The following is a 24,848-nucleotide window of genomic DNA, read 5'->3' on the forward strand; positions in this document are numbered from 1 at the left end:
CTCTTGATGTAAGGGACGTCAATGACACTTTGGACTACTACAGTTAGATTTGGGCAGGTTGCTACATCACTGAGAGATGTGTACTCACACTTCTCTTTAATTACAAGGTTTGTGAAGAAAACATTTTAACAAGGTCGGTCTAGTTTGTGTGTTTCTTTACTGATGCAGGAAACTGAAGCTTAGAGAGGTTCAGTGATATTCAGAAGACGTCAACTAAAAAAATCATAGCTGGTATTAAATGTTCCAATGGTTAGATTGTTAGGTCCTTTCACTACATTTAAGCTCTTTACCTATCAAAGGAGCTCCCGTGGAGCAGTGGTTAGGCCTCAGGTAACCGAAAGATCTGACATTCAAATCCAGTCTGCTTCTGAAAAGATTTGGAACCTTCATTAGCTGACAGGGCAGCTCTACTCTGACCTGACAGTTGGATTTGATTTGACGGCAGTGGTTAGGTGGTGTGGTGCGTTCGGATGACTGCTGTGGCTGTCCTCTCAGCTCCTATAATATCTTTACTGTTGAGCTTTGTTGTTAACTGATTCTACCCAAGGCAATCCCAGGTGTGCACAGCAGGACTGCCGCAAGGCTGACCCTTCAGAAGCAGATTGCTAGGTTTGCTTTCAAAGGTGTCTCTGAGTGGGTTTGAACTGCCAACTTTTCAGCTAGTAGTAGAGTGCTTATCTGTTTGTGCCACCCAGCTGCTACTGAATGATTTAGATTATGATTATATAATGATTTAAGTTAAGAATCTATATAGTGAACAAATATTTCTGTTTGTCCCAGAGACTGGTTTTTTGATTGACTGATTTCTTAAAAAAGTTATCTAATTTCCTTTCAGAACTATATAAGGGACAAATATTTTTAACTTATTTTACTAGTAGGCCTCTGCTGTTTCTTTTAAAACTATGAATATCAATGACAGGAAATACAGTAGTTTCCATGGAGTTTTTAATCTGCTAAACAATATAAATCAGAGTATGTGAGTACAGCTATAGATTATCTCTATCGGTTATGTTCTGGAGGAGATTTAAAACCTTTTTTTTTGCTTGAGAAAGTTCAAATATAAACTCTGATAGTAAAAAAAATATTTTAGGGCGACCATTTCACTTTACTATACTGTAGTCTTTCTAGTAAAATTCAATAAAACATTAAAAATATTTAAGGTTTAATAAAGTAAAAAAACAAGAAAATACAAAGGAAGTATTAATTAAACACATGTAAGGAAAAATAAATACCTTAATGTGTTTCTAGAATAAAGGTCTTATAAAACTGAAGTATAAAGGGAATCAAGGAAAGACTTTCAAGGAGTAGTGAAGAAATAAGAGATCAAACAACAGAACCTTGGGAGCCCCAGTGGTTTTGTAGGTTAGGTATTGGGCTATTAACCGCCAGGTTGATGGTTCAAATCCACCAGCTGCTGTGTAGAAGATGAGGGTGATTGCTCCCATAAAGATTTGCGATCTCAGAAACACTATATAGGGTCACTAAGTTGGAATCAACTCAATAGCAGTGGGTTACTATTTTTGGTTGGGGAGAAACCTGGTGATCTTATCCCCTCAAAACTCTCTAATACCTTTCTTTATAATTTATTAAACCTTTGAGATGTTTATCCTTTAATGTCTATAACATTAAATAATGTTTATAACATATAACATCAGAGCTTTGATCCTAAAAGAATATAGTCTACAAAAAATTACACTTTAAAGCAAGTTATCTCCTACTTACCAGGCAGAGAATAATTAAATTCATGTACTATTTTTCTAACATTTTTATCTATCTAAAAAGATATTATGAAGTGCATCACAGATATGGTGTAAAAGGGTTACTCCCTTCCTCACTGTCATCAAGTTGATGTCGACTCATAGTGGCCCTACACTAGGTACTTTAATCTGGATAATTTAAAGACAGCATATTATCTGTCTTTAATAACTGTTTGCTGATAAACTAAATGTGAACCAGGAAAAAGGCTTATCTTCAGAGCTTAGCAAGATAACCCATAACAGAATAGCTTAGCCTAGAAATAAAATTGCTATGGTATAAAGATGGATATAAAAACCCAACTCCAGTTGGTTTTATGAAGATTTGATTTTACAAATCTGAAGCATTGGCAAATGACATATCTATTATTACCACACTTGAGCTAAATAAACCAACCAAGCAAAACATATTACTGGTATAAAAATGTTGACTGAAACAACCAATAAATCTATCCTAATGCAGTGCCTCACTCCCTACTCTAATGCAGTTTTGCTTACTATTTCTCTAACCAAATAATTTGAACAGTTTTCTGTATGCTCTGGTGGCACAGTGGGTTAGAGCTGCTAACCACAAGGTCAGTGGTTTGAATCTACCAGTATCCCCACAGGGAAAAGATGAGGCTGTCTACTCTTAAAAATAGTTAAGGCCTCAGAAACCAAATGGGCAGTTCTATTCTGTCCTATAGGGTCACTATGAGTCAGAATGTACTCAATGGCAGTGAGTTTAGTTCCCATCATTAAATATCCTTAAGGATCTGAGTTTTAGGATTATGTAACTCACATAAGTATATACCAATGATTATTTAACCACAGACATGTTAAGAATGCTCCTACTCTTTTATTATTATGAAGAATGCTGTGACAATTACTTTTGTTCCTAGCTCTTTCATGGTCTCTGATACTTTCCTGTGGGTAAAATTTTGAAAACAAATTGACTAGTTCAAATAAAGATGTAACTAAAAGAAAAACTTAAGGTTATAGATAAATGAATGGGGTTGGATGGTGTTTTGTTCTGTTGTACAAAGAGTTGCTCAATGGCACCTAACAGTAAAAACAATGCTAAGTGATTGGAGGCTAACCGAGAGGTTGGTAGTTTGAACGCACCAGCTATTCCTTTGGAAAAACAGTCTGCTTCCAACGAAGATTAAACTCTACGGACGTTAAATCCTCTAGGGCTGCTATCAGTAGGATTAAAGTTCCCGGTTATGAGTAGATAGTTGAGGTTCCATTCTTGAAAGGTTATGTGAATTTATATTCTCATTAATATGAAAGGGAATGCTCAACACATTGCTAATTCTTATACTGGTAATAAATGCTTAAACATGATTGCCAATTTGATTATAAATTGGTATTATCTTAAATGTTTAATAGATGTCTAATTAGAGGACACCATTTTTTCCTTAGCTAATATTATTTCTTTTGTGAAATGTTCATCTCTGTCCTTTACATATTCTATTTTTCCTCCTATATAGTTATAAGAACCCTTTGAGGCTATCAACCCTTTATCTAAAAGATTAGTGGGAAATATTTATTTCCTAGTCAACTCCATTATAAGTTCCTAGAAGGAAGGATAAAAGTCTGAAAGTCTGTTTAGTGTTGAATCTCCAACACTTGCCACAATATCTGACATATCATGTGCACTTAAAAATATTCAATGAACACATCTCTTTAATGAAAAAGTAGAATGAGTAGAAAGAGTAGATAACCCTGAAATTTTAGAAAATACATAATCTATTTTAGAATATGTGTCATTAAAAAATATGAAGACTACAGAATAGTTTAGGAGTCCTGGTGGCATTGTGGGTTAGGCACTGAATTGCTAACTACAAGGTTGGTAGTTCAAACCCACCAGTTGCTTTACAGGAGAAAGGTGAAGCTATCTGTTCCTATAAAGATTTATAGCTTGGCAAATAGATCAGGCCTAAATAGGGTTATTATGACTGCACTCAGTAGAAGTGGACATGAAGTAACAGAGTGGTTTAATTTAGGATAAATTCTTTATTAAAGTAATAAATAATAATTAAATAATAATTAAAATAATAAATGACCAGCTAACTATAGAGATCCAACTTATTATTTTATCGAGTCAGTTTTGTTGCTGAAATCGTGATTCTACAGGTAATTTTTGCTGGGCTGCTTTTGCTCAAAATATGTCTCAAGTCCTTGAAAAACAAATTTATAGGAAGATTTTAAGTTAAATTAAAAGCTAGTATATTAAATTTAGTTCTTGCTTGCATTTCCACAGTTTTCTCCTCCCTTATACGCGGAGGTACCCCTGAAAAAACCTGGAATATTCCCCCTCAAAACTATGTATCTAAGTCTTTTTACAAAATTACCTTATCATGTTTAAAGTACTCTCCATTATGCTTAATACATCTGTCAAATCTGTGATATCATTTTTGGAAACGTTTTTCAAACTCATCTGTTTGGATGGCTGATGGCACCTCCTTGTTTTTTTCTTCACCTCTTCTATGTCATCATATTGCTGTGATGTCTTTTCATTTTCGAAAACAAAATTAAGTTGCATGGCAGTGAGGTCAGGTGAGAAAGGTATGTAGGGCAAGAGAAACATGCAGTTTTTCACCAAAAGCTGGCGCACTGTGATGGTTGCGTGAGCAGGTGCATTGTCGGGGTGGTGAAACCAGTCCCCCGTCTGCCACAAATCAGGTCTTTTTGGGTGCATACTATTAATGCAATTTTTTCAGAATCTCTAAAGAAAAAACTTGATTAACAGTCTGACCTGGTGGAACAAATTCCAAATATACCATGAGTCTGGAAAATTGACTGACATCCAGAATGAGGTTTGTCATCAGTTGACATTTCACCTTTTTTGAAACAAGAAAACCACTCATCGACTTGAATATTTCCCATAGTGCTGTTCAACATCACAACTGCTTCTGCAGCATTATTCCTGAATGGGAAACAAAATTCCACAGGTACATGCTGTTTTTAAATTGTTCATCACAAAAAATGATGTTTGAGCGAAACTGCTTTTACAAAAAATGCACTGTGACCAGAGAGAACCTTCCAAGGTGATGCCACTGGGTGCACTAACTCAGAGTGAGTTGCTTGATGCTTGCGTAATAGGAAAAGTGGGTACTATGAAAGCTCTGCCGACCAGAGCTTTTTTTGGGGGTGGGGGTGGGGGGCTGTACCTTTCATATAAGCAAAATTCTTGTTGATACCAAGATAAATAAATATTCTATTTAAGAAAGATAAACTTGACTTCAATGAAGAAAGGCCTTAATGAAGTTACAGTATTTAACTTTACATATGGGATGCAAAATCCAAAATAAATAACTGTAAATTATTCAAAGGGCACTGGAAAGATCAGGGAGAAGGGTTATGCAGAACAATAGGATTTATTTTTTATGTAGAAACTTGTGTCAAAAGAATAGAATTACAAGCCTATAAGGATCTTTAGAGGCTAATAACTGAAGTTATGACTACAAAACTTGGGTTTACTGGCTCTCACCAAGTGAGAAAGTGGCAGATGAAGGGAGTTAACCAATATTTAATGCCTCATATATTACAAGAGAAGCCTTGTACTAGCCGTGCACTAGTTGGGTTGCTAGCCACCTCAGGCTAACAGTTCAAAACTACCAGTTGCTCCTTGGACAAAAGATGAAGCTTTCAGTTCCCATAAGGACTTACAATCTTGGAAACCCTATAGGGCAGGTCTACTCTGTCCTGCTGAGTGGCTGTCAGTCAAAATCTATTTGAGGGCAGTGAGTTTGGGTATAATTTTAAAGTATTACTTCTTTATACTCAATAGTATTAACTTTTTTCTAGAATATTAAATTGAATGAATAAATATATAAAAGTGATATATTTCTGGTATTCAGAGAATTTAGAGAGTACTGGGCACACAACATATCATCTTAGAACTGACTCATTGCAACCTCATCTGCCTCATAGGGTTTTCTAGGTTGTAATCTTTACATGAGCACATTGCTAGGCTTTTCTGTGAAGCTGCGAGCTGAAGTCGAACCCCTAACCATTTGGCTAGTAGCTTGGGGCACTTAACTTGACATTTAGTTAAGTGCCACCAGGGCTCCTAATTCCTATAGAAATTCGTATTTAATGGAAACAAGAGAAATAGCCTAGAAAGTAGAGTAGAATGTAGAGTATTGCAATACGTCATTGCTGACTAAGCAGTGTAGATTTTTTTAAAGGCAAAGTGGACATTTAAAATTTTATATTTACATTTTAAGTGTTTGAAACTAATTTAAAAAACCTTAAAAATAACAAATAAGCCATTTCGAGTTGTGTCACCAATAAATTAATGTTCCTACAATTAGGTTATTACTTCAAAGAGGGCTTTATATACACCTATTAGTAGGCAAGATATCGTAGAGAAACAGTCATTATCCAAATGCAGAAATAGTACACTCTAAGTGGGTAGAATAATCTTGGAATTATAATTTATGATCTTGGATCTTCAAAAGAGTTCATAAAGTCTACTTGTATTTTGAGTTAGAAGGAAGCAGCTCTGCTCTCTGCCCCAGAATTAACCTAAATCCCAGAGTCATGGTCAGCCTTATATAATGTGGAAACTGGTTGCCTATGATCATTTACAAAAAAAGCATCAAGTATTTGGATCAAGAATGGGATCCTGACTTTTTTATAAGGGAAAATAAGATTCTGTATGCCTAATTTTGACTTGCAATGTTTGGGGAAACACAATTCAATTTGTTCTTTGCTTATACTCGTGTTTTTTAAAGTGTCCATGGATCCAGGAGGGTTTCTGCATTCCCTTCTGAGGTGCACAATGCCAAAGTCATTTTCATAAGTTTTGTTGTTAGCACCATCAAGTGGGCCTCTGACTTATGGTGGACCTAGCAAAATGAACAAAATGCTGCCTGGTCCTGTGATACCCCATGATAGCCTGTAGAGGGATCATTGTGATCTGTAGGTTTTTACTGGCTGAATTTTGGAAGTAAATTGACAACTTTTTCTTCCATCTTACTTTGGAAACGCTAATGAACCCTGCTCAGCATTACAGCAACAGGGTGACAGATGGGTGGTGGCAGGCAAGAATGCTGTCAATGAATCATTAGTGCCCATTTTCATAACAGTTCTAAGATACTTTTTGCCCTATGCTGGCATCTTAGCAGAAATCAAGGCAATATTTACAAAGAATGTTATTAGTCAGCATATTCGTATCAAAAAAATGTAAGCCTATTTCACTTAACATTGTTATCAATGGAATAATAAAAATAGATTAAAACTTTATCCTTGAATCTCATAAACAAGGAGTACAAATAAAATATTTTTCTAGCATGCCAAAGGACATGGCTGTCTCTCAAGGAAAAGCACTCATGAAATTGTCTGAGTTGGCCATTTACTGAACTAAGCAGGTATTCCAAATGAAAGAATTTTTACTTAAAAGAATGGTGGACAAACTTTCATTATTCAGGCTTCAAAGTTTGGAATATATGGTCTTAAAAATGAATGAAAATAACTATCAATTCAAGGTAAATTCATAATATTAGTTGATTATCAATGATCAAATTTTAACATTTACACAAAAATCAGTATTGTGAAAAATATGTCTTCCACTGGGCCTGATAGCTACAAATACTGAGGACCTTTCTGCTGATGTTGGTGCTTAATGTATTAACAAAGATGAGTTTTTCACATAATATGACATTTTACTATTTGGCAGAATTTATATTTTCCAAATGACGAATACAATTAATTCTAATGCAAAAATGTGCAGATTAATCCTGCACAAAGGTTCCGATTCAGCATTCAAGATAATCTTTAAGAGACTACTGATCATAGACATTTTGGTATTGTATCTGAGGATAATCAAAATTATATGAAAATGTATTGAAACATTCCTTTTCCCAATTACCTATCTGTATGAAGCTGTATTTGTTACTTCACATTCATCAATCAAAAGAATACATTGCAACAGACTGAACACAGAAGATATGAAAATATATTGTTTTCAACTTAAACCAGAAATTAAAATATATTAAAAAAATAAAACAATGATTTTTTCAGTAGATATTTTGTTTTGACAACATAATGAATTTTCATAAAATGTTTATATTTGCATGTCAAAGTTTTATAATTATTTAAAAACAAGTAAAAATATAGTTAAATTGCACAGCTTTAATTTACAAATACAGTACACATATAGATACAATACACATAAACAAAAATTACTTGGGGTTCTTGGTAATTTTTACAGCCATAAAGAGGTCCCATAAGCTTGAGAACTGGTGAATTTAACTAAAATGCTATTGTTCATCATCACTCAGAAGGGCTAGTTAATTTTCTACAAAAGAAAATTTTAGGCTCAGAGAAGATATCTTTGATGTCACTAATTCCATGGTTTCCAACTTTCTTTGTCTTTTGTTAAGACTATGCAGAATCCATATATTACTATGATGAACAGATACTGGCATGCCAATGTTGACTTAATTTCATATAAAAACAATGAGACTTGATTTTAGTGTATCTTAAAGACTACACTTGTTTGGACTCAAAAATAGTGGAAAATAATTTGCGGGCTCCATTTCTTGCCAATCTTTAAGCTCCAATTATGGTAATTTCATGGAATTCTCCAGAGATGTGGGAAGTACAGGTTCTGAATCAATGAAATGGTAGTATCACAAAATCACCATGATTTTCACAAAAAGAAATAGTGACCACATGGAATAGTTTTAGAAAACTAACAATGCTAAGAGAAATCTCCAAGATAACGATCACATTTATATTGTATCAAAAACGTCATTTTTATTTGTAAAGGAAATCATCCTGCTTCTCAGGCACAGATATTAAAAGTCTTGAATTTAAAAATTAGCATGTTATTTATCTAGAGTAATATAAATCTTTTCCTTAGAGGAAGCAAATCTACCAAAAGGATTAATTAATTCTGTAGTCTGCATGTATATAGATTACTCATTAGTATTAATAAGTGAATAATCCTTTAATATATACTTCTAAATCTCTAAATTCATTTAAGTTCCATTGGATATTTCTACTATTTATATATTCTTCCTAAAAAGGGGATATATATAACCTTGCTGGTTACTTCAGGTACAAAATTCTACTGTAATCTTTAAAGCAAAGGAATATGTGACCATGCACTGTAATATATTTTTAAAAGTCAAACTTCAGATCCTTAGCAAATAACTGGATAATTGAATTGGCTTGTTTTAGAAATATTCTCTATTTTACTAATATATAAGGAATGATACATTGATTGGAAGTATGGATTTAAAAAATAATGTCTTGATCTGGTCATTATTTTTACTTCAAGCCTCTTGATTTGATTTATAATAGAGATCCAACTGCCCTTTATAAAGAAAATCAGTACTTGCTCAAGTTATGAATCATGCTGACTCTAAAATAGAAATCATGCTGACTCTGTTACAGAGTTATTCTTTCAGCATATCTTCTTTTGAGGATTAATATCATTTTGGAATTTAAGTCCTCCAACAGAAAAATGGATGAAGTGAGACAGCGATCAGTGTAAGACATGAAAAAAAAACAAACAACTATCAAGGATTCATGAGGGAGAAAGAGTGTGGGAGAGAGGAGAAATGAACTGATACCAAGGGCTCAAGTAGAAAGAAAATATTTTGAAAATGATAATGGCAACGTATGTTCAAATGTGCTTGATGCAATGTATGTATGTCTGGATTGTGATGAGAGCTGTATGAGCCTCCACTAAAATGATTAAAAAATAATTTAAGTCCTCTAGATATTGCCTGTTCTTCTATAAATAAATCTACATACTATTTGGTTTTAATACTATTTTATTTTGAGCAACGAAAGGCAAAAATCCACAGTTTGTTCTTTAAAGATACTTCATTGTCATCATAAAGCAAGAGAAAAACATTCATCATTTAAGTCAAATTTCATTAGAAGGGACCAGGTATAAGGCATCATGCAAAAAGAAAAAGAATATATATATGTGTATATATAGTGAATGAAGGGGGAAGTGCAGAGTGGAGACCCGAGGCCCAAGTGTTGGCCAATGGAGATCCCCTCACAGAGGGGTTTAGGAGAGGAGATGGGTCAGTCAGGGTGCGAGGTAGTACTGATGAAGAACACAGCTTTCCCCCAGATCCTGGATGCTTCCTCCCCCCAACTACCATGATCCGAATTCTACCTTGCAGGACTGGCTAGGGCAGAGGTTGTACACTGGAGCACATGGGGCTGGAGGCACAGGGAATCCAGGGTGGACGATACCTTCAGGACCAGGGGTGTGAGGGGTGATGCTGGGAGAGTGGAGGGTGAGTGGGTTGGAAAGGGGGAACTGATTACAAGGATCCACATGTGACCTCCTCCCTGGGAGATGGACGGCAGTGAAGGGGGGGAAGGGAGACTCCGGATAGAGCAAGATATGACAAAATAACAATCTATAAATTATCAAGGGCTTATGAGGGAGGGGGAGCAGGGAGGGAGGGGGAAAAAAAGAGGACCTGATGCAAAGGACTTAAGTGGAGAGCAAATGCTTTGAAAATGATTAGGGCAAAGAATGTACGGATGTGCTTTATACAATTGATGTATGTATATGTATGGATTGTGGTAAGAGTTGCATGAGCCCCTAATAAAATGTTTATAAAAATATCTCATATATGAAGACTGACTCTTCATATATAATAAAATATTAACATTTCAGCAAATACGTATTTGCGAAAGACAATGACATTCTATGGAGAACTGTTTACAAAATATATTATATTGGGATGAGTGACCACCTCACCAACCAAAGGAAACAAAAATATACTGTATTTTATAGATCCAATTCTTACTACAGCTCGAGAATTTTAAAGGGTAAAAATATATTTTAGAATATTTTCTTGTAATGCATTCAAAAACTATGAATCAAAAATGTTGATATGTAAGAAATAGATAAGCATATACAAAGTGGCAGGAGATATTTTAGTTTAAACACTGCCCAGTGATAAAAATCTACAGAGGGAAAGGTTGTAACCTTTAAATTTAAATCATATATTAGTTATTTAATCATTTTGTGTTTAAAAAAAACTAGGTTAAGTGCTTCTGATGGGTAGTGTCATAGCACTCTGGATTTTTTTTTGTTTGCAATTTGGATTCTTGCTGATAAATCACAGCACTGATACTGGATTGTAACTTCAAAGTTACTAGTTTTGTCTATTTGTAAACGCAAGAACAATGTCTATTTACTCACCATTGCTCCCCACTTCCAAAGACTTATTTAATGAATTAATAAACCTGATAAGAAGTAGTTCCATCATAGCCATCATAGTCACTAAGCTCAGAAAAATTAAGAAATGTATACAGCACAGAATACAGTTATTAAGTAGAGAAGTGAACATGTAATTCTAGGTCTTCTATCAAGTCTAGTACTCTTTCTATAATTCAAATTTGTATCCTATTACTTATGTAAAGAAAATGCATTTAGAAATGTATTTCGGCACATAAGACTGTGCATGCTTCACCTAAAAGAGAATTACCTACATTAGTGCACTACATTATAAATATTAACCAAGATGCCGTTAACAATGTTAAACTCAACTTGTCATTCTTGTTTTGTTCTGGGTATCACTTCTTAAATGTTTTACACATACTTCAGATTGAGCAATTAGAGACTCTCCATTCTTTTAACAGCACAGAACTTACTGCTTCTCTTTTATTCCTTAACATCACTATCTACCTAATAATTAAATTTAGAAACCTCAGAATCAGTTAGGACTTCTTCTCTACCCTACACTTTTATGCTGTAAAAATTAAAATAAGTAGTATACCTAGAACAGAGCGAAATGCTGAAATCCACTGCTTTGAAATGTGACTCAGCAGACAAAGGCAACAAATAAAATTTACTATAAATACAAAAAAACTTTCAACATTTAAAATAATAAATAACATATTTAAAACTGGGTTTGTGAAGTGGTTAGTCTATTTATGTATTAATTAAAAATTTCAGCCAAAGCATTCCTGACTACTGACTATAATTAAAACAATCATTATTGCAGAATTTAACTCTCAAATCTCCATCCAGCACAAAAAGCACGTTTGGCTTCTATTTCTCCTTCATGTCCTCAAGGAAATGTTATTCCTTTGAGATACTTTTGTTGACTACCTGATTAAATAGGTAGTCAACTGTTTTCTATTAATATAATATTTTCATTTCTTCATCTCAATGTTATTATAATTTAGAATTACTATTATGAAATTAGAATTTTGTATGTCTGTCTGTTTACAGACTAAACTGTGAACTCCATGAAGGCAAAAAGTATATCTGTCACTGATATAAAAGCACAGAAGCTGTAAGAACACTTCAATAAAGCAGATCTATAATTTATAAGTTTTTTTATTAAGAGTATAAATTCATAATGTCTTCACTCCTTTTAAGACATAATAGTCAAAGTAGCTTATTTTATTATACCAATATTTTAATTGGATATTAAAGATTTAAAAAATTTTACTGACAATCATTTTACATTTGAAGTGAATTTGCTAGTTCTGTTAAAATGTATCTAGAAGTAGTAAAATATTATTTTTAGATATATAAAGTACTTTATTTAAATGCACTGAAAGTTTAGATATTTAAGAGTAACTTGGGAAAAATAAAGATATGTCATTTGCTATTCAAAAGTTGTAATAGTAAGTGAATTGTTTAAGTACATACTAAAACTTTTATTTTTAGGGTTTTGCTTCTGTGAAAAAGTATTAATTGATTTTAAAATAATATTTAATATTTATTCTGTAATTAAGATATAACTACAAAAATGTATAAGGTATAAAGACCACTAGGTATAACTGAATACAGTTTAATTATATTTATAAAATCTTTATATTCACAATATACTGTTACAGAAAAAATACTATGTCTTAGGTAATTTTGTATTTTCACAATTTAAGTTCCTGGAATTTGTTGTGACTAAGAATTTTATAGAGGACCTACACAAATGAAATTGAATTTTAAAATCTATTTTTAAATTATTGATGGACTTATTTTGATTCTGAGAACTTCTTATCTGCATTCAAATGAAAATGTAACTTAGAAGCAACCAAATAACAGTAACATATACTTTATATCAAGAATGTTCTTAAAGATGTTATTAATTGAAGATTAGGACTCAGTTTTTTAAACTACAAAATTAAGATGCTAATTTTAACATGTCTAAAATGAAGATATACAGCACTAACACGCTGCAGAATTCCCTGAGAAGTTTGTATTGTGGATGTAAAAGCAACTTGCTACCCACATTAAGAGCATTTGAGATCACTTCTAATCAAATCCAATTATAATATACATAAAGCAAATGGAAAAATTAAAATTGAAGAGGACAACTGTGCAGGCCCTTAAATTGGATGACACAGAAAAAGTCACTGAAAATTAACTGTCAAATTCCTAGAATAAATTTAGTGTGAGACTGATATCAAATAGCCCTTTTTAAGAAATAAGCAGGGTGGATCCTGTTAACCATTTGATCAAGTATAGATCCATCACGTAGAGAACTTGTAAGTACAGATGATTAATTTAGTAGGGAGACGCCTCACGAGAAAGCAGTCAAAGCCATCCGCCAGTTTCCTAAGTAATTTTTCACATGCATGTAGATGTGAGATAGCTGAATGCCTAGTCCTTTCTTCCCATGTATAAGTGATTTAATACTTGGGGCAGATTAAAAAATAAAGATTAAGAGCCACCTCCCCCCAAAGGTTGGCATTAAAACTTTCTACCAATTTAGAGTTGTTTTCAAATATTAGGCAGCAACATTCCAAGTTGAATATGTTGGAAAAAATTTGGAATGATACTAGAGCAGGGAGCTACCCCAGCGTGGACAAGTTAACAAATTCCCTTTGACAACAGTATTCTATTTTGCTTATCTTGTTGTATATTGGCCAGTAGTACATTCATGCTTTGTATAAACAAAGAACTTCACATCTACACTGATGACTATGCTCAAAAATAAAAAAATATATATACAACAAAGAAATAGAGTTATAGAAAGTGATAGCTTAGTTGTGATACAGGAATACACATTTTCTATAAAATCTCTGTCTTACTGTTGGCCTAAAATGACAATTTGTGAAGCAATGGATGGTAACTTATATTACACTCAGTACTTATCTAGCATGCAACCCAACCTTGATTAAGCAAGGGAAATATTGGCTAGTTTTCCCAGAATTACACAGTCTAGCAGGTACAATGTACTTAGGAACTGTACTTACTTTCGGTGTTGGGCAGGAAGCAGTCGAGAGGCGAGATGTAGCCTGAGCACGAGGTGATTCAGAAGGAGTAGTGCTGAGGGAGGCTGTATCTCGTGGGAGCACCTGAACACCACGAGAAATGATGGAGTCTGGGATCTAAACAAGCAGAAGAACAATGGTCAAAGAGTCTGAAAAGTAAAATTAAGAACAACAATTTTTTTGGTGGCATTACTCTTAGGTAGAAATGCATCCCAAAATTTTGGAAAGGTTAGTAATCTTTGGATTTAAAATATTATTCATAGCCAAGTATTATGTCACAAAACTTCTAGATAAAGGGCACTATAGCACTGTGGTTAGGAGTGAAGTGTTTTGATTTTGCAGTTTAAGATCTTGAAGAAGCTATTTAAATCTGGAACATTTTCCATGTCATTTTCAGATTAATTTTCAAGTTTCCTGCTCTAAGTTGACTTATATGGACATCATCAGCAAGCTCTAACTTCCAGCTAGGTTCAGAAAATAGAGGCTATTGGCACAAGGCTGCTGAGGGGAAGGGTCAGGTCTGTTACATATTCCTTAGCCTTCCCCCCACTTACTAGGTTCCCTCAGGTTGGCTGTCCTCTAACACAAGACAACAGCTCCTGTCAGGTGTTTCTTGTTTATAGTTCTGTCTTTGAGTCCAGAGAAACATAGCATTAATACATTCCATTCAAATGATACTAAGATCATTTGATACTAAGTGATCTCATGATTGTCCTTTATTAAACTCTATTCAATTACCTGATTTAAGTATTCTACCTGATTTCTTCTTGGATCCTGACTAATACATATTTTAAACCTCCATTTATCTGAAAAATGAGAATAATGAGAGCAACCAAAGTTTAGTAACGTAAGTTGATGTAGGTAAATTATTTAGCATCCCCAAGTATTAACTACTTAATAAATGTTGGCTAATACTATTGTTGTTTTCATTATATTTATCAATATAGTATAAAAGGCATACATAAATTAGTAGCAGTATTTTAAAAATGTATGCATACACTAGAAATAATATTGTAGGTTATTTAAAGGTATTAATATTTATATTTTTCATAAAATTTATTTTAGGCTATGTATAATTTATTTAATGTTACAGGATAATACTAACAGGCCAAGTTATTCTAAACCTCAGAACTAGAATTTGACAATGTTTAAGTTTTGTGCACAAGAAAATGCAATTAATATTCAATCAAGAAATACCACATACCATGTGAAAAGAAACTAGCCTTTGTGTTCAGAAAGATGCTTTTGATATTATGTCATCTCTTACTCACAAAGCATATAAAGTTATGTCCACTGAGACTCTTTCATTTAGTTTATACGATACTACCAATACCCATGGTATTGCCACCATTTCAGAACCTGACAATTTATGTGAGCTATGAACCATATCCTCATAACTAGGATGAAAAACAATAAGTATTAGAAGAAATAACGGCTCCATCTGCTAGTTTATTGATGATTGAATTGTGTTAAGTGTTTTCAAGAAATGAAGGTAGTTTAATTTAGAAGCCCATCTGCTAGCTATGTCTAACAAAAAGGGCCATGCAATTGAAAAAGAAGAAAGTCAAATACCTCTAGTATGTTTTTCAGGGCACTCTTTCACCCAGCACCATCACACTTAAGTGGTATATATGTGTGATAGTATGGTCACTATCTATTTTGTATCTTAGAATGTCATACACCAATAGAACTATTGCATCTATTCTATGTCCAGTCTAACAAAGTAAAAATGCACTTGCACACAGCAGAGTGCATTTGTGTCATTATATATGTTTCAAAATTTACACACACACATGTATATATACTACAATGAGGCTATGTGGGTATATGGATATAAAGAAAAAACTCCAATATTTCCAGAGGAAGATTTGCTTACTTTGTGGACCTAGTAAATATTGGCAACCATAAATTTTCAATATCATTAAAAAGTAATCAAAATTATTTTTCTGTATCTCAAAAGAGAAACTTATAAGTATATTATTTGTAGACTGATGGTAGTTGAAGTAAAAAATTAGATGAGATCCTCAAGAGAAGGATTATGTGGTAAGAATATACCAAGACAAAAAGAGAACAAGGAAGAAATAAACTGAAGAACAAGATAGTGCCTGTCAATAGTTGCTGAGAAGCATTTCATTATTTAGAATATAGAAAACTGATCACAAGGTATTATAAAGAGTTTTAGATAAGGAATAAAAGCAGGGAGTATGAATAATTCTGCTGGACATTTGTATTGTTTTCATTTGGGGGATGTCATGAACACTGTTGTCTGTCAATCATGAGATGCGTGTGCACTCAGGAGTGGAACTGAACATTACAGGGTATGAACATCTTATTTTCCTCATTTTCAAACTGGCTGAACCAATATAATTCTTTTGACAGAGAATGGTAAAAGTTTACTGTCGGAACTTTTTGTGTTCAAAATTTGCTATCTCATGACTTTACTTTGCCTTTCCTTGATTGTTAACAAGGGTGAATACTTTCTCTTGTTCATCAGTCATTGACATTTTCTCTAATGTGAAGTTCCTGTTCAAGTTTTTTGTCCATTTCTCCTCTATTGTTCTGTTCATTCTTCATTAAATTGTTAGGCTTCTGTATCTATTTATGAGAACTAGTAATTATCTTAAATAACTAGTAATTTTATTAACTAAAAGTGTCATTAATATCTAGTCTTATTCTGTTGCTTGTCTTTACATTTACTAGATGACTCGGCAGTCCTGTGCCTTCCTTGCATTTGCTATGCTTGGCCCCACCACTGCAACTACTGTGTCAAGCTATCGCGTTGGGGAGTCTTCTTTTTCATTGACCCTCCACCGTATCAAGTATGATGGAAATGTCCTTTTCAGGGTCTGGTTCCTCCTGATAACATGCCCAGAAGATGAAGACTCATTCCTGCCATACCCTTAATTCTAAAAGTCAGTCTACTACTTCTTCCAAGATAGATTTGTTTTATTCTTCTGGAATTCCATGAAATTTTCAATCTTAGAGCTAATAAATTTGTGAAATTACAAGGCAGATATATTCAAGAAAAATTACTGACATTATTTACTCCAGCAATGAATAATTTTAAAACAGAATTAATGAGATAATTATATTTACATAGGCATGAAATAAAACAAAATACTTAAGAATAAATGTAGCCAAAGAGATACATGATTTATACAGTGAAATGTGCAAATCTTTGGAAAGATATTCTATGTTCTAGATGTTACAATATTGTTACAATCTACAATGTTGGTAAGGTGGTAATATTACCCACAGCAGTGTAAAGATTTAATGCAACTTCTTCAAAAATTAGAATGGGCTCTCTAATCCCACCCCACTTCCCAAGGAATGGAGGGGAGAAAAACCAAATCTGATCCTCAAATTCATATGTAATTATACATTAATCAAGTAATAAAAGAATCTTGAAAAAAACCCCACAAAGTTATAAGGCTCACACTTCCTGATTTTAAAACTTAATGTAAATTTACAGCAATCAAAAATAGCATTGTGTTGGCATAATAATAGAAGGAACATATGAAATCAAAGGAAGAGTCCAGAAATGAACTGGATCATACACCTAGATCAGCTGTTTTCAACAAGGATGAAAAGTCCATTCAATGGGGAAAGAATAGTCTCTTCAATGAATTTTGTTGAAGCAGTTGGATTTTCACATGCAGAAGAATATAGTTAGATCTACCTTAGACTCTATGAGGGGACTTCAAAAAGCTCATGGAGAAAAAGAAGGCAATAGAACGATTGGTGTATTTTGCTATTCCACGGGTTACAAAGTGAGCCGTTTCAGAAGTAGGAAGAGAGAATGACAAAACCAGAAAGAAAGAAAACCCAGAAATGCAATGTCTGAGATCCTGGTGTAGAGAGGTGGCAGAGGAGGGACACGAAGACTCTAAGATGGGCTTAGAATGAGTACAGCTGAGTACTTTGGGTAGGAGGCTGGCTTGTAGCATGGGGTGCCCTCTGGGCATTTATGAGTGCTAAAGGAGCTTTGAAACACATGCCCAAGTAGGGTAGAGGGCAAGGGACCACAAAGCCGACAGATTAAGAACCAGAGAGATATGACTGCCCCGATGGCTGAGAAGAGGTACTGCTGACAAGATAACTATATCCGTAACATTTTGTAACCTATTAGAATTTCTAGTAAGTCCTGTAATCATGAATATTTTCTGAGTTTGGTGTGGTCAGTATAATGGATTTGTAGATGCAGAAGAAAAACAGTGCCGTGGGACAGATCGTTGGTGTCAGAGTGAAGGAAGTTGGAGGTCTATCTGTGTAAATCAGCATTGGGATGATATGGAGCTAGAATCTCCTTTTCCCTTTTGTAGCTAGAGGAACTCAGATGTGGTTTCCACATCATTTCCTCAAATCTCATAAGGACTAAAAAAGGTATACCACCGTTGATATCATATGGATCTTGGCTGAAAGTAGAAAGTACTAGAAAGATGTTTATCCATATTTTTATTGACTACGTAAAGGCATTCTACTTTATCATAACAAATTACGGATGCCATTGAAAAGAAAGGGAATATCAAAACAGTTAATTGGGTTATGTGGAACCTGTATACACACTGAGAGAAAGTCACTCCAATAAAGAGAAGTCATTAGATAAACAAGGAGATGTTGTCTGGTCTAAAATCAGGAAAGCTATGCACCAGAGTAGTATACTTTCACTGTGCTTATTCAATCCGTACACTGAGCAAATAGTTCAAGAGATCAGGGGAAGTCATTAACAACTTGTGGTATGCACATGGCACAAACATGCTTGCTGAAACTGAAAAGGGCTAGAAGCACTGTTGAATTATATCTCATCATAAAGTAAGCAAAAATTCTCACAATGTGACCTACAACCAACATGATAAATGGACAAAAAATATAAATTAGCAAGGATTTAATTTCATTTGGATCCAAAATCCACACCCATAGAAGAAACAACCCAAAATTCTTATTTTCCTATATCACACTGAAAATCTGCAGCAATAGGTCTCTTTAAGTACTGTAAAATAGAGCTATCATTTTGAGGACCAGATCCATCTGGCCCAAGCCATCATACTTTCCACAATCTCCTGTGCATACAAAAGCTGGATAATAAATAAGGAATATCATAGAGCAATTGATGTTCTTCAATATTACATTGAAGAGTATTAAATAAATAAATAAAAGACTGTAGGAATAACAGACAATTTTAGAAGCAGCTTGTCAAGTTTTCTTCCGCTGAAACACACACACACACACACAATTTAAATTTTGGTATTTTATTTTCTATGTGTGATAGTTAGGGTTTGGAACCTAACAATGTAATCAATTCCATAATGGGATCTGCTGTCAACTGCCAAGCAGTTATAAGATTAGGGTGGGTGACATACGACTGTCTTACTCAGGTCAAAGCCATTGATGCAACTGAACAGAAGCTTCCTGGGGTGTGTGGAATAGCTTCCTAGCTTTGGCTCCTGCATCTGGTTCATTGATCTCCAGTTCTTGGGACTTGAATCTAACATATTGCCTGTTGGCACCAGAAATCATCAGCAGCCTGTCATCTGACTTGCCAACTTTGGATTCATTCATTTGCCTCCCCAGTCTCAAGTCTGACCTGTGATTTTTGTATTTGTCTGCTTCTAGAGTCTGATATCAGTCTGTGGTCTTTCTGATCTTGGGTTCATTGGCTTCTGGAGCTACATGAGTCAAGAGGCCTTCAGATTAATATCTGACCATGGACCTTCTACTGGATACTTCTACAACTGTATGAACCATTTCTTCCTATTATCTTCTCTATCCCCCTCTTTATATACATATTTTTTTGAAAGAGCGATTTTGAGGCATGTAAAATTGGTTATTATTTCTAGAAATCCTAGCTTAACACTCTATGCTTACACAGAAAAAGTTCACATATTAATCTTTCCATGTTAAATTTTGATTTTAAATAAGAATCATGTTCATATATTGCTTCTACAATAAATTCATATTCAAGAAAAATCAAGAGAGGGATGAATTGAACCCCTAAGAAATGATCAACACCCTTAGATAGCACTACGTGAACAAATACAATGCTTTGTACATATTTCATACTTAAGGATTATTTTTTAATAGTAAGGAATGAGAAAAAGCCACTAACTTTGAAAATTACAACGTTACTTTGAGAGAAAAGGAATGGAAAAATTATTAACTCAGGGTATTGTTTTTAAGTAGGACAGACAGTTAGCTTTGATGTCCTTTATTTTAATAAAACAAGCAGCAAGAGAATGGGGAAAATGAGGAGGCAACAATAGTCTTGTAAGTCTGAGAATTGCAATTAGACAATGCATAAGAGGAAATCAGTAAGTGATAACCCAGAGGCTTGCAACGGATTAGCCAGGGTCCACCTCAAGTAATCAAAATTTATAGTGACTTCAGGTAGCACAAATAGGAAGAGAGATACAAAATTACTTTGAAAGAAAACATTTCTACTTTTAGAGAATTAATTTGTATTCCTATTATCTTATGCAAGGGGTAGTACAGCAAAACAATTTGTCCCAGTTGATCTCAAACCCTTTGTGCAAATGCACTGTAACTTCAACTGTGAATTATGAAGCCAATAGAATGTTGCTCATTAAGGGAAACTGTAATGGGAATACATACTTTCCTTGGAACTCTGCTGATTCTCTATGTTGCTTTTCTGACCTAACGTGTTTAGGCACACACTTTTAAAAGAAATGTACATTTAGTTATATTTTAAAAATCAGAACATGTAGACAAGTGTATTTTATTTTTGGAACTCTATTGTTTTAAAATGCCATTATGAATGAAAATAATGCAAAAAATTATATATGTGTTTTGATGCCAAGAAATTCACAACAGATCTCATAGAATATTTGTCCTTTTGTGCTTGACTTAATTTGGTATAATGTCCTGTAAATTCATCCACCTCGTCAGATGTTTGACAGGCACCACTATTCTTTATTGTTGCATAATCCCATTGCATGCAAGCAGCATACTTTGTTTATACATTCACTTGCTGTTTTCCATCTTTTTACTATTGTGAGTAATGCTGTGATGAACGTGGTGTGCAAATTTGTGTGTAATTGCTTTTATTTCTCTAGGATATATAAAGTAAAACAGTACTTGTATTGCTATAAAATCATAGAACTGAAAATTACAAAATGTGAAGGTGAAGTTTCTTGGAATGTCCTCTACTAGGTAGTCACACTTCTGAAGGCAGTATTTTCGTCTCTCTAGCCCTTCCCAGAAGAATTCTGCTCTTTGATTTACACCACATCAACACAGTTCTTCTGGCATTATCAAAAAACTCATTCCTTTTACATGCTTAGTTTGGGGAACAAAAAGAAGTATGGGTCTGAGAGATCAGAATTTTAGGGTAGATAGGGTAAGGTTTTCCAATGAAATGCTCATTGGAGAGCTCTTGCTACCCCTACCCTGAAAGAATGTGCCAGTGCTGTGATGGCAGAAATCTGAAGTGGAACAGCGGTGAGTTCGGATCACCAAGTTTCTAGTTAGCGGCCCAAAGCTCTATTACTGATAGCAGTAATGATTAACAATAATCTGTGAGTACATATACAGGCAAATATGTATACAAAAGACAAAGTCTTATGTACATATGAATGTACGGTGGGGGATATTTCTATATCTGCATGTATTAGAAAATGCTATACCTTTGCTCATATATGTAACAGAGCATATAGGCAATATTGTCATAGATGAATTTAATACGGGTATTGAACCACTGGGCTGGAGGCTGTGGACCATAGCTTTGGGGAACATATAGATCAAATGATAAATCACAAACTATAAAAATAATGTGACCACGAGGTGTCAAAGGTATCAGGTATCAAAAAGCAAAAAAACATATCATGGTAAATGAAGGGGAGTACAGAATGGAGGCCCAAAGTCCATCTGTAGGTAACTGGACACCCCCTTACAGAAGGGTCTCAGGGAGGAGATGAGGCAGTCAGGGTGCGATGTAGCAACGATGAAACATGCAACTTTCCTCTAGTTCTTAAATGCTTCCTCCTCCCTCTATCATGATCCCAATTCTACCTTACAAATATGGCTAGACCAGAGGATGTACACTGGTACAGATAGGAACTGGAACACAGGGAATCCAGGGCAGGTGAACCCCTTAGGATCAGTGGTGAGAGTGCTGACACCGAGAGGGTGGAGGGGAGGTGGGGTAAAAAGGGGGAACCGATTATAAGGAGCTACTTATAACCTCCTCCCTGGGGGATGGATAACAGAGAAGTGGGTGAAGGGAGATGTCGCAGGACAGTATAAGATACGACAAAATAATAATTCATAAATTATCAAGGGTTCATGAGGGAGGGGGAGCAGAGAGGGAGTGGGAAGAACGAGGAGCTCATGTGAAGGGCTCAAGCAGAAAGCAAACGTTTTGAGAATGATGATGACAACAAATGTACAAATGTGCTTGACACAATGGATGGATGGATTGTGATAAGAGTTGTACGAGCCCCCAATTAAAAAAAAAGAGATAATGTTTCACATCCTAGTCTGGTGAGTTGTGTCTGGGTATTTAAATACTTCAAAGTGGCCAGCTAAGAGTAACTGTTGATCTATTCCCTCCTGCCTGGAGCAAAGGGCAAAGAAGAAAAAGTGAAAACTCAAGGAAGCAATTCGTACAAAGGACTAGTAACAGCCCACTTTAAAAAGCACAGCCTCCTGCTCCCTGGAAGATGAACTATGTGGCTATCACTATAGAGCATTTAGACCTTGTCTACAATAGAAGCTCACCTTTTGAATGGACTTTTAAAAATTACAAAAAATTCAAAGCTAAAATGCATAAAGGACAAAATTTACTGGTTTGGCAAGAGATTGGGGAAATCCTTGATCTGAGAAAACCTTCTAACTGAAGACAGTTCCAGAGGCTAATTTCCAGTCAAATAACAGACAGAATTACAAAAGCAACAAAATGAAGAATGTGTTTCTGCAAACTATCACCTATACGAGATAAACAGGGCAATATTTACCCAAAACAAAAGATAAAAAGTCAAGGAGCCATCAGGGAAAGCAGATAAATGAAAACAGGGACTGGAAAACTAATTTTCTATATAAACTTTCACCTAAAGCTCAAGAAAAGAATTTTAATGTCAATAACAATGGAACACCTATTTCCCCCTTCACATTAGTTTTTCCATGAAAAAATTTGGTTTGAAAAAATATTTAAATTTATTGCAAGAAAGGAACAATAGAAGATGTCTTGTTGTTAGGTGCTGTTGAATCACAGTGACCCATGTACAACAGAATGAAAAATTATCTGTTCCTGTATCATCCTTAGAATTGCTGGTGTACTTGAGTCCACTGGTGTAGTTACTGTGTTCATCCGTCTTGCCCAGGGTCTTTCCCCTTTTGATGACTATTCTTTACCAACCATGATGTCCTTTTCCAGCAACTGGTCTCTCTTACTAACATGTCCAAAGCATGTGGGACTATGTCTTGCCAAACTTGCTTTTAAGGAGCATTCTGACTGTAGCAAGAAAAATTAATTTGTTCTTCTGGAAACCCATGGTTCTTTCAATATTGTTCATCAACACCATAATTCAAATGCATCACTACTTTTCTGGTATTCCATTTTTCATTTGAAATATTGAGTAGCCATGAAAAAATTTATTATTACAGTGGCTTCTAAAGTAGACAGGGTCAAAAGAATACAGCTTCAAAGGCTGCAAAATTTGTGCCTTTATGGTAGAAGCTTTTGGTTCAGCTTAGACGATGGCTATGACACGTATACACTTGCCTAGAATCTTGTCAATTTAGATAATTTTAAGGTAGATTGCATGTTTTAAAAATAAAAAAATTGCAAGTGAGACACACAATATTAGTAAGACATGCAATCCAAGTTCAGAACCTGAACTAATGATATAAATGAATTTTGTATGAATACCTATCTGAGTTATTTCAAGAAAATACCGCATACATCTTCCCAGAACTGCTGAGTATGTTCCTTGTTTAGAGGCTATGAGCATTCTATTAAAGAGGAAAACTATAAAACAGGAGTATTTTGAGTTATGGTAGATATTTGACAAGTGATTCATAAAATCACAGTGGACAAAATAAGGTAGATCTGCATCAGCTGGAATCGAAATATATGTAGCTGATTAAACAACTGGAACCAAAAAGGTTTCTAGTATTTGATGGAAACACATATCTTAAAAGAGTTTTATCAATGGCTTTAGTGAAGACATACTTATCTATATGTGGCAGAAGCTTAGGCATATGGAGGAAAGTCAGAATGCCTATACAGCTTTTTCTAATTTAATCCACAAAAGGGGGAAATTGTGATAAATTGAAGACTTGGTAGATAATATTTGACATTATTTCTACACTTGAAACCATGGGCATGGAAAACTAGCCCAATTTTGAGAAAGATCTCTATTGTTCCAAGATGGAAATGTGTTCAAATACACGTTTTCCAGGAAGAGTAATATGCCCTCCACCACTGCCTGTTGCCCTCCATTAAGGAGCAGTCAAAAAGGATCTACCATAAGGGATCATGTCTGTGCCTGCTACTTCACTGTGTTTGAAGGTTATCTGTAGATAAGAGCAATCGGGTTCTATAGCCAAGCCACCATAAAATGTCACAAGCTCCTGTGGAGGGCTCAGAGGGGTTTTCAGGTTAACTAGCACTAGGTGAAGACGCCGACTCACCTCATTGCTTATTATGTTACCCGCTTTTGATATTACTCACTGACTATGTAATGTTAGCTATATGACATGCATGCCTTTTGAAAGATTTATAAGTCCCATTATATATACTCATTGCAAAATACATTCATTCTCTCAGTCCTGACATGGAATGAGGAGACCCTGTGCCCCACGGTCTGTCTTTAATATTTTCTACAATTGCAAAGTAACTCCCCGAGGACCCATTTGAGTGGTAGGGATCCCCACACC

The 24,848-nt window shown here is 34.7% G+C and overlaps 1 protein-coding gene across 10 annotated transcripts in view; it reads right to left on the minus strand.

Moving 5' to 3' along the window:
- Positions 1-24,848, minus strand: part of GPHN (gephyrin) — a 634,470-nt gene that overhangs the window by 221,315 nt on the left and 388,307 nt on the right. For all 10 annotated transcript variants that reach the window (XM_075530856.1, XM_075530857.1, XM_075530855.1 and 7 more), the window contains one exon: positions 13,938-14,072. In XM_075530856.1, coding sequence (XP_075386971.1) covers positions 13,938-14,072 — 135 coding nt within the window. The remainder of the gene's footprint in view (positions 1-13,937; positions 14,073-24,848) is intronic.

The sequence above is a fragment of the Tenrec ecaudatus genome, chromosome 14 (assembly GCF_050624435.1).
Source record: "Tenrec ecaudatus isolate mTenEca1 chromosome 14, mTenEca1.hap1, whole genome shotgun sequence".
Taxonomy (NCBI): Eukaryota; Metazoa; Chordata; class Mammalia; order Afrosoricida; family Tenrecidae; genus Tenrec; species Tenrec ecaudatus.